Source organism: Procambarus clarkii, chromosome 32, assembly GCF_040958095.1.
Source record: "Procambarus clarkii isolate CNS0578487 chromosome 32, FALCON_Pclarkii_2.0, whole genome shotgun sequence".
Lineage (NCBI taxonomy): Eukaryota > Metazoa > Arthropoda > Malacostraca > Decapoda > Cambaridae > Procambarus > Procambarus clarkii.
In genome coordinates this window covers 36409456-36420901 of record NC_091181.1, presented here as the reverse complement: position 1 = coordinate 36420901, position 11446 = coordinate 36409456, and the positions used below count along the sequence as shown (strand labels likewise).

General features: G+C 42.0%; 2 protein-coding genes across 2 annotated transcripts in view; both read left to right on the top strand.

Annotated features, from left to right (window-relative positions):
- LOC123759534 (uncharacterized) overlaps nt 1-11446 on the top strand; it is a 65384-nt gene that overhangs the window by 28212 nt on the left and 25726 nt on the right. The window lies entirely within an intron of this gene.
- Nucleotides 1776-11446, top strand: part of LOC138370632 (uncharacterized) — a 10920-nt gene continuing 1249 nt past the window's right edge. Inside the window, exons 1-12 of the mRNA XM_069335230.1 lie at nt 1776-1934; nt 2367-2509; nt 3217-3379; nt 4372-4448; nt 5383-5524; nt 6078-6173; nt 6409-6497; nt 6790-6883; nt 7045-7103; nt 7399-7517; nt 9985-10150; nt 10477-10641. Coding sequence (XP_069191331.1) covers nt 1877-1934; nt 2367-2509; nt 3217-3379; nt 4372-4448; nt 5383-5524; nt 6078-6173; nt 6409-6497; nt 6790-6883; nt 7045-7103; nt 7399-7517; nt 9985-10150; nt 10477-10641 — 1371 coding nt within the window. The 5' untranslated portion in view covers nt 1776-1876. The remainder of the gene's footprint in view (nt 1935-2366; nt 2510-3216; nt 3380-4371; nt 4449-5382; nt 5525-6077; nt 6174-6408; nt 6498-6789; nt 6884-7044; nt 7104-7398; nt 7518-9984; nt 10151-10476; nt 10642-11446) is intronic.

Sequence of the window (11446 nt, the reverse complement as noted above, 5' to 3'; positions counted from 1 at the left end):
CACGCACACATACATACACGCACAAAGTTACAAGTTGTTGATTACAGTGATAAGTAAGGATTGGTGGTGGATCTCTCGAAGCTCAGATTCCGGGAAGGAACTGATGACACAACAGGCGTGTCCCCCTCTGGACCGCCACACTCATGTGTACTACAAGGACTTAAAACGTATCATAAATACTAGTTTGAGGTACCCCCAGCAAGAAGATCCTGTTGTTCTCGGTACATGTACTCAAGCATTATATTAACAATTCTTTCAGTCGGATCGTTTGTAAATAAACTTTCCACATGGAAGGCCCAACCACTTGGGCCTTCGACGGTAGAGCGACGGTAAATTCGTTCGCTTAATTCGAAGGGAAAAACGTAAATATAAGACATTTTAGGATCAAAAGCCGATTCACACTTTTTTATCTCAGCAATTATGTTATGTGTTGCAGAAGTTACGAATGGATACAGAAGCAACACGCTTCTGTAGACTCATTTTTTTGAGGCTGTTGGGACGTCCTGTACCCGCTTTATGGGACAACCTTCTGATCAAGAAGCGTGTGATGGCCGTCAAGGAACTTATGAGCTCCTTCAGGATAGGAGAGTCCAAGCTACGCAGGACTTAAGTGAGTCTGAATAGATTTCCGAGTTATTTTTCATTACCATATCAGTCAATTAAGGAAGGTTCTATGGTTTATGGCGAACCTTCCTTCATTAATTAATTATACGGTTATCTTCTTGAGGTTATCTTGAGATGATTTCGGGGCTTTAGTGTCCCCGCGGCCCGGTCCTCGACCAGGCCTCCACCCCCAGGAAGCAGCCCGTGACAGCTGACTAACACCCAGGTACCTATTTTACTGCTAGGTAACAGGGGCATAGGGTGAAAGAAACTCTGCCCATTGTTTCTCGCCGGTGCCCGGGATCGAACCCGGGACCACAGGATCACAAGCCCAGCGTGCTGTCCGCTCGGCCGACCGGCTTCCTGTGTTTATTTTAGCAAAAATTGGCGGGACAAAAAAAAAATAGCTGTGTTTATTTTAGCAAAAATTTCTGGTGAAACAGCTCCTGAAATTCCTAGTGAAACATATGTATAAAATTCACCTACAAAGTTAATATAAGCAGATTTACATTTATTTGGCAAGTTTCGCGGCCAAGCGGACAGCGTTTGGGATTCGCAATCTACGAACCAGGGATCAATTCCAGACAGATAAACGAACAAATGGACAGAAATTCTTTCATTTGATACCTCTGTTCATTTAATGAACAAGAGGTTGTCCTACCGTCCAGCCCAACCACTTGGGCTGGACGGTAGAGCGACGGTCTGGCGTCATGCAGGTTGGCGCTCAATCTCCGACCTTCCAAGTGGTTGGGCACCATTCCTTCCCACCGTCCCATTCCAAATCCTTATTAACCTGACCCCTTCCAAGTGCTATATAGAATTGGCACTTTTTCCTGATAATTCCCTCCCTTCACTCCTGAACAACATCACACTTGTTTCACTTGGAGCCGCAGTTTAAGTTAAACTAATTAACCAGAATGAATAAATGATTTGATGAAATCGGGGATTACTTTGACCAATTAAAACAATTTGCGACTCACATTATCACTGACACAATTAATACTCGCAGATATATTCTCGATAAAGTAGTGGCTCGGCTAATTAGTTTAATTTCCTTATCGTTCGATGTAGATGACGATAACACACTTGGGAAAATAGCAGCTGAAGAAGCCAAAGATAATAATGTTTCCAACCCTTCGAGTGCAACTTGTAATTCCTGGCTTTGCCTGTGTGTGGCGTCAGGAGGCGGGTGTCACATAGCTATCACGTGTGCAGCAGGTATATTAGGGGTCGGGTACACTCGACCAGTACCACAGTCTCTTCTGCTGCAGACATGGCTGCCGGTGTCCTGGTGAAGACCTGCCTGCTGGGGGCCCTCGCCCTCCTCTCAGGTATCTCTCTCTCACACCTCAGCAACCAAACATAGTTTCATATTGCAGAAGTCAAAGTTATGGTTTGCATGATATTTCAAATATCAATTAATAATTTAAAAATAATTATTAACTATTAAATGTAACTTGTGCCTCCTAGCCCGACAAACTCAAAGAAGCATTTTTAAAGAGGCTTTGCTCTCACAAATCTTAGAAACACTTAATATGGAATACTATGTAAACTTTAATTACAAAAAGACGAATACTACCTTGAGGTTACCTTGAGGTGCTTCCGGGGCTTAGCGTCCCAGCGGCCCGGTCGTCGACCAGGCCTACTAGCCCTAACTCAAGAGACTAGTCAGCTCTGTGTAGGCTTGCGGGCTATGAGAGTATTTCTTTCCCTTTTGCACCCTGCTGTGATGAATAATAACCTCCCTTTTGTTTATGTCTCAGGAGCGCATGCGCAATGTGACAACGTCGTCATCATCAACGCCTGGGAAGGCAACTACCAGGCAGACTTCAACGCTCCGGCTCCGGCAGACATGGTCGGCCTCACTGTTGACATGTCCTTCAGCAGACCCGTAGACACTATTGAGGTACGTTCAAGACTGCCTTGAGGTTCTGACACTACCATTATGTAAACGACCATACAAGTGGGTCTTAAAAACAATATATTTGTTATGGTCTGGATACCATAATTGGATTAACGAACCGGCGTGTAACACTCGTTTTTGTGACCATGAATTATGTGGTGTGTGTGTATTTACTATTTGTATATACTATTTGTATCTGCAGAATCAAGCTATTAGCTCTTGGATCCCGCCTTTCTAGCCAATTTATTTTTTATCTATTACGTTTACTACATATATATTTCTCTTACACACACACACACACACACACACACACACACACACACACACACATACACACACACACACACACACACACACACACAATTTAACTGGTAGTGTATTCACATATTGACGTGAAAAACCAATGATCGGATAAATTTGCATTCTGGGCACAGCCTTTTGATTGTAGTAATATAAATTGTGTGTAGTAACTTCTGTAGTGACTTGTGTATAGGAAATTTCTTAAAATATTTCTTAAATTGATATTTCTTATTTCTTAAATTAATCCTTAAAATATTTCTTGAAGTATTTTTTTAAATATACTTCTTAAAGTATTTCTTAAAGTATACTTCTATTACTTTAGAAACTATTAATATGTTTATTAGGTATTATCTTTTTTATTAAAAAAAGCTTCAGTAACGAGATAAACAGAGGTTTACATTTGTGAACAGAACTACGCGGGCGAGGCCATCAAGATCGATGATTACCACTTCACACTGACCGCCCCCTTCATCCTGTCTGCTGGAGAAAATATAATGTTCAGATTCCGAGTAGAATATTCCCAGATCAGACCACTGGTGGAGACCGAATATGTCAACGGCAACCTGATCTGCGGTATGTGTTATCTGTCTGTGGAGTCTCGTGCTCCGTGCCGTTGTCTGCTTGTGTCTGTTAGCTGTTGTCTGTGTCTGTTACCACATGACAGCACCCAGAATTTATCAATTAATGTATAGAAGACAGAAAAACAGAGAATTTTTCGTTTAATATATAATAGAGAGGAAAAGCAAAACTGAGATTATCTGCTTTATATTTTGCGTTTCTTTGTCGACAAAACGAACAGGAAATCCCAAACATAAAATCCCCGAGTTGTGTGACACATTGATCGTGAAGAACTGTGCTTGACATGCACTGACACCCGGTTGATGGCGACCATGACGTGTTGTAACCCTTTTTATCTGTGATATATATATATATATATATATATATATATATATATATATATATATATCACATATATATATATATATATATATATATATATATATATATATATATATATATATATATATATATATATATATATATATATATAAACTAAGCAGAAACCAATTATTTCTTGTCGTAACTGGCTTGAATTTCTGTTCGTTTCTATTTTCTTATACATAAAATCTTTCCGTTTATGTTATTTCAATTTACTGTTTTTCCCGTCTTTACAACCCCGTCTTCGTGTTCCATATTGTATCCTTTTCTTAACATAAATAAAATTACCCGGTAAATCCTTTATTTTCACATCCTCACTGCCATCTACCTCATCACCACCTCCTCCTTCACCACCATCTCCCTCACCACCTCCTCCATCACCATCTATTACTTCGACGAAGGCTACTAATGTTTGTTTGAACAGATCCACAAGGGCCTTGATGAGTGTTCGAACCTATTCGCTGGATGATCTCAGACGCGCTCTAGTCAACTGTACCACGCAGTGCGTCTGGGAACATCCATCGCATAGATTCGAACCCTCAGCAAGACCCTTGTGGATTTGTTCATTTGATATATCAAGTTATTGTGATTTCTGTGTGTGTAATGTTTGTTTTCTCGGTTGTCAGACGCGGTGATCGTCACCCCCGCACCGATGGTCAACCCTTGCGTTGGGACGGGCATGCAACCCTACGACTACATCCAGGTCAGTGTCTCCAACGTCCTCGTCCCCGCAGTTAAACAGAGTTACAGTACCTTTGCTAACAGTCAAGAGGGTTCAAAATGTGTTAAAACAGAGCAGGGACACAAGGTTCAGGTGGTGTTCAGTATACATAGGTTAATGGTTCGTTCAGGCAGAATCTTGACAGTTAAAACACCACACATATTCGTCACGACGAGGGACAGACGGCAGTCACAGTCACTGACCGACAGTGGTGGCTAGAGGGGTAAGACAGTCAGACCTGGTGACTGGACCGTCGACTCTCACAAAGTAGATCTGCTACAAATTCCTCGAAGGATAGTTGTGATGCACTTTCTTAAAGAAAATAAATGGTACAGACGAAGAGGATCTTAACAATGACAAACCAGTACAACAGCGTGTATCAACAGTCACACTAGTTGACAGTCAGCTACCAGGGAGGGCAACACCTGTGCTAACCATCACACTAGTTGGCCAATGATCTTAATATCCAAGAAATCTTTCCCTACCTCAGATTTAATGAAGTTACTACTCTGGTCTTGAGAGTACCAAGTACTTGGAATAAAAACAATTCACCTGTAGGTCTTTAAGATAAGAACATACATATGCAGGCCTGAGAGCTGAGTAATCATCCGAAAATTAAGCTTTTACTCACTGGTCACTCACCCTTCACACAGTCTTTTATAGCTGAAGTGTACAGCAGTGGAATCTTACGCAACATTACTACTGCCTGAACTCTGAACAACAGAACTCTCACCCTTGATGCAAGGCCCTTACCCCACAGCATTTAATTAACATCCTTCCGTTCCTGTTAAGCATACATGTGATATAATTTATATTCTGTAATATATTGCTCATCAATTAAATCATTGGCATATATATTCTCACAGCACTTTGAAACCGTGTCCTTTTGCCTTAAGTCTAGCGCCTCCACCCTCAGGCATTGTGCATGTCGTACCTGTTCTACGAGGCCCAGCGGTCAGGACCTCTGCCAGCAGACCAGCGCGTCACCTGGCGTTACGACTCCGCTCTTGAAGACGGATCTGATGTTGGGCACGACCTTACTGGCGGCTACTACGACGGTAAGGGGGGAGGAGGAGGGGGAGGGGGGGAGGGGGGGAGGGAGAGAGAAAGAGAGAGAGAGAGAGAGAGAGAGAGAGAGAGAGAGAGAGAGAGAGAGAGAGAGAGAGAGAGAGAGAGAGAGAGAGAGAGAGAGAGAGAGAGAGAGAGAGAGAGAGGTTTTAACTTGAAGAATTATTATTAAGACCTTGAACAAGATGTTATGTGATCACCTATGGAGGGTCAAATGACGCTGTGATCGTGTTATGCTTACAGATCTAATTGCTAATATTAGCTGTATCAGGAGTTCTTGCGTTGAGAATAACATTTGTGCTACACCACATCAATGATTATACTCTACAGAGTATCTCCTTCATACCCAACACTAGAACCATCAGTCACGCTCATAATTACTGATATCTGTAGGAATGGTAATACCAGTCCTATGGAACCTTGATCTTGTTTAAAAATTGGAGAACAATGTGAAATTTGAAATTGTGGTTATTACTACGAAAGAAGCACCTCTTGACATATACTGTATTAGTTTGTAAATTATTATTGCTTTCTTATCTACAGCTGGCGACCACGTCAAGTTTGGGTTCCCAATGGCTTTCTCCGCCACCATGCTGGCTTGGGGCCTCGTGGACTTTGCTGACGGACACGAGACAGCCGGTAAATATTACAGTCCAATGTTCAACTAAGAATAAATAAGTACCTAGGGCTTAGGCAACTGTTGTGGGATGCCTCCTGGCGAAGATCAGCAGTTGGCTTAGGGGAAGTTCGATAAGTCTAACAGGCTTCGTGTCCCTGAGAATTGGAAATTATATCTGAGGGTTACTTCAGACGAGTATAATCCGTCCTGCTCTCCCATGGTCAGAGAGGCTCATGGTCCTGGTCGTGTCCACAGGTCAAACGGAGTATGGCCGGGCGGCGGTCAAGTGGGCTACTGACTACTTCCTCAAGGCTCACACTGCCCAGGACGAACTCTACGGCCAGGTGAGCATTGCTTCCGTATTGTTCAAGACCATCCAGTCTATTAGCAGCTTAGATATACCAGACATTGATGTAAGCAATAAATATATGATGCACGAGAGAATTATTATTAATTATTGTTTTGACTGCAAAATAGATAAACACATATACTTATAAATTTGATTTTAAAAGTAACAAAATAATTACGAATGACTTTCTAACGTCGACTTTCTAACGTTAAAAGTAGATGTAGAAAAAGGGAATTTCTCAGATTTCGACTGCTATTAGGTTAAACAAATATCGTTTTATTTTCCAGGTGGGCAAAGGCGACGTAGACCACGCCTACTGGGGTCGCCCTGAGGAGATGACCATGGAAAGACCTTCCTACAAAGTCGATGCAACAAATCCAGGTTAGTTATTTTCCTGACCAACATATTTGTTATATTCACTGCCTTTTTTCACCTGATATAATAAAAATTCATTACAAAAATTTGTGAGTGAACGCCTTAGTCAAATAATATTATTTGGCTAAAGCGTTCAGAGTCTGCCTAACACCGTGTCTCCCTTGCAGGAAGCGAGTTGGCCGGGGAGACCGCTGCTGCCCTCGCTGCCGCCTCCATGGTCTTCAAGGTCAGTATTAACTAAACATTCACCAAGAGGAATTAAAGGGGAAAAATTGTGTTAGCTCATACTAGAGAGAGCAGCAGGTCGCGAGAACACTGGCGAGCCAGCCATTGGTCGATACACTACCTGCTGTTCTTCAACTCCCTCCCTCTACGGTAATTATTAACCTGTGAGAAGGGTTTTGCATTCCTATGATGAAACACCCACTCGTTAATCTCCGCCTCTTCTTTCCCTCGCTAACCTTTGTCTTATGCCTCTTCTGGCTAACCTCTGCCGCGCTAACCTCACCTACCCCTCACAGGACGCAGACCCGGCCTACTCCGCAGAGGTTCTGCAGGCTGCCAAGGAGCTCTACGAGTTCGCCGACAACTATCGTATGCAGTACGATGTGTCTATCGAGGACGCCTATTACTATTACCAGTACGTGTCACTGTATAATACAACTGCTAGTGCGTGTCATTGTATAATACAACTGCCAGTGCGTGTCATTGTATAATACAACTGCTAGTGCGTGTCATTGTATAATACAACTGCTAGTGCGTGTCATTGTATAATACAACTGCTAGTGCGTGTCATTGTATAATACAACTGCTAGTGCGTGTCATTGTATAATACAACTGCTAGTGCGTGTCATTGTATAATACAACTGCTAGTGCGTGTCATTGTATAATACAACTGCTAGTGCGTGTCATTGTATAATACAACTGCTAGTGCGTGTCATTGTATAATACAACTGCTAGTGCGTGTCATTGTATAATACAACTGCCAGTGCGTGTCATTGTATAATACAACTGCCAGTGCGTGTCATTGTATAATACAACTGCCAGTGCGTGTCATTGTATAATACAACTGCTAGTGCGTGTCATTGTATAATACAACTGCTAGTGCGTGTCATTGTATAATACAACTGCTAGTGCGTGTCATTGTATAATACAACTGCTAGTGCGTGTCACCGTATAGTACAACTGCTAGTGCGTGTCATTGTATAATACAACTGCTAGTGCGTGTCATTGTATAATACAACTGCTAGTGCGTGTCATTGTATAATACAACTGCTAGTGCGTGTCACCGTATAGTACAACTGCTAGTGCGTGTCATTGTATAATACAACTGCTAGTGCGTGTCATTGTATAATACAACTGCTAGTGCGTGTCATTGTATAATACAACTGCCAGTGCGTGTCATTGTATAATACAACTGCTAGTGCGTGTCATTGTATAATACAACTGCTAGTGCGTGTCATTGTATAATACAACTGCTAGTGCGTGTCATTGTATAATACAACTGCTAGTGCGTGTCACCGTATAGTACAACTGCTAGTGCGTGTCATTGTATAATACAACTGCTAGTGCGTGTCATTGTATAATACAACTGCTAGTGCGTGTCACCGTATAGTACAACTGCTAGTGCGTGTCACCGTATAGTACAACTGCTAGTGCGTGTCACCGTATAGTACAACTGCTAGTGCGTGTCATTGTATAATACAACTGCTAGTGCGTGTCATTGTATAATACAACTGCTAGTGCGTGTCATTGTATAATACAACTGCTAGTGCGTGTCATTGTATAATACAACTGCTAGTGCGTGTCATTGTATAATACAACTGCTAGTGCGTGTCATTGTATAATACAACTGCTAGTGCGTGTCATTGTATAATACAACTGCTAGTGCGTGTCATTGTATAATACAACTGCTAGTGCGTGTCACCGTATAGTACAACTACCAGCACGGGTTTATATAATAATAACCTAGAGTTGTTTTGCTTGAATGCCTTAAAACGTGCACAGCTTAAGTGTTACGAATTGTGAATCCACGTTAAAGAATAACGATGTGTCAAGTCTCGACGCTTCTTAAGAAACTCTTTGCTCAGTATTCTTACCTTCCTGAAGGTCACGACGGTGCAGAGCTGTCGAGGCGTTCAGTGTCTTTACTCTTTGATATTAGTGATCCACAAAGATAATGTTGTTTACGGTGGTTCAAATAAGTCTTTATACTATTATTACCGCAGCTGTTAATACCTGGAAATAGGTAAGCGGCCTCAATGGGTGATTTGGTCCTGTGGGTCAGCGATAGTTGGGAATTAGTATCACCAAAAGAGCAGAATTTGTAACAGATCAGCAACACTAGTGGGTAATAGCAGCAAGAGATAGGACACTGTACGCAACACAATAACAGCAAGTGGGGAAGCAACACATGTCAGCCACCAGCAAACTGCTACATTCACAACAGTAGTTCTAACTTGCTATTATTCCCTAATCAGGTATTGTAATTATGTTAAAATATTAAAAAAAATATGATGTTTTGCCTTCCTGGTGGTGAGCAAACAGCACAACACGTATTTGTGACCAACTTACAGAAATTACAGGAAACTTCATATTTGAAAACATTACAAAAGTAGATAAAGTGCTACGATTAACAGCGTATTGTATAATATTTGCTTAAATTAGTAATTACTGCAAGTGTTTATGATCTTATATATGTTTATGATCTCGATTATATCTGTAGGTCCTAAATATGGTGATAATTTTAGCATGGTGCCATGGGAAGCTGACGGTTATTGGAGTAGAAGTTAGTTTTCTCTTAATAAATTAATGGTCATAGGAGCATATTGCACTGTTGCTGCTATTTGTTATATTATATATTATATATATCCCTGTGTGTACTGGAGACAGTGATCTATTAATCATGGGTGACGTCACTGTACCACGGACATAATTTCACAATCTTCAGAAGACTTGTTGGTCCATACGAGGCAGCTCCCTATTATAATAATTCCTCCCAATTATGCACGTGTTCTATTTATACTTGAAACTTCCCGGTGAGTTTGTTATGTTTAGTGGAGTTACTTCCCCAGCAACACAGTGACCGTAGTCTTGCCTCTCCTCAGCTCGTTCAGCGGATACGGGGACGAGCTGGCCTGGGCGGCGCTGTGGTTGGCCAGAGCCACCGGTGACAACAACTACGTCTCTCGCGCCAGAGCTCACTTCGATGAGTTTGGTCTCGGCGGTTATGGAGGCAATGTCGGCTGGGACGACAAACGAGGTGGAATCAATGTAAGTCACTTATGACTAGGTATATGCCTGGTGCCAGGTACTGGAACCGGTCATGTTATTCACCGCAATGTGTATGTGTATTATTTGTTTATGAGTTATGTGGGTTTTGTGTATGTCACATTCTCCTACATATTTAATGGCTAGCAGCGAGTTACGGCAATACGTGTTCTAAGGGTGAAAGAAATCTTAGATCTTACCACGCCGAGTCTTGATCTAGGGAATGACTGTTTTTATTTAATTTTCTACCCCAGACTTGTGTTTTACACTTTTATCAGAAACTGTGACTGTCCGCTAATCTTCATCTCTCCTTCTCCTCTTCACTATAGTCGCTCTTCTATTTGCTGACCGGCGATGCTGAGTACGAGAACTTGATCAATGACTTCCTAGACTGGGCGAAGGACGGCGCTCCTTACACCCCGGAGGGCTTGGTCTTCCTTAACGAGTGGGGCTCCAACCGCGACGTTGGCAATGCCTGCTTCCTGGCCCTCTGGGTGAGTGCCTTGTAGATTGATGATTGATGAAGATTAAGCCACCCAAAAGGTGGCACGGACATGAGTAGCCCGTAAGTGGTCAACCCGTTCTCGCACTTGCTTCTAGTCAATATTGGCTTATTTAATAAGTGCATATGTGACATACTAATTGATTGTGAATATTTTAGTTTACCTTGAAAAGCTTCATAGGAAACACCGACCTCACCTAACCTTCTTAGTATGTTAAGATAAGCATCTTATTGCTTATTAAATAAGCCAATATTGACTTAAAGCAAGTGCGAGAACGGGTTGAAGTGGTGGCCCTTTGGAGCCATTACCAGTATCAAGAGCTGATACTGAAGATCTGTGGAGGTGCGACTGCACCCTACGGAGAGGTAGTGACTTCTGAGTACGTTGTAAAGGTACGTCAATATTAATATTACGAGGCAGTAATTCTACACATACGACAGATTAAGGGAAGGGAATTATTAGGAGAAAGCGCCAACCCATTACGGCTATATAGCACTTGGAAGGGGTAAGGATTTGGGATGGGACAGGGGGGGGGAAAGAAGAAATGGTGGCGAACCATTTGGATGGATTGAACGCGACCTGTATGAAGCGATATTGTCGCTCTATCGGCCAGCCCATGGTAAATCTCTACCTTGAATTACCAAAGAACTAGAACATTTCGGGTTAATATACTGATTATGCACCATCTTATGAGCGTTGTCGTGGAAATGTTCGAGACACGTAATGTGCTCAGGAACTAAAGTAGAATGTGGAAGCTATTTTGCAATCTAGCCTCGAGATTATCTTTATTTCGTTC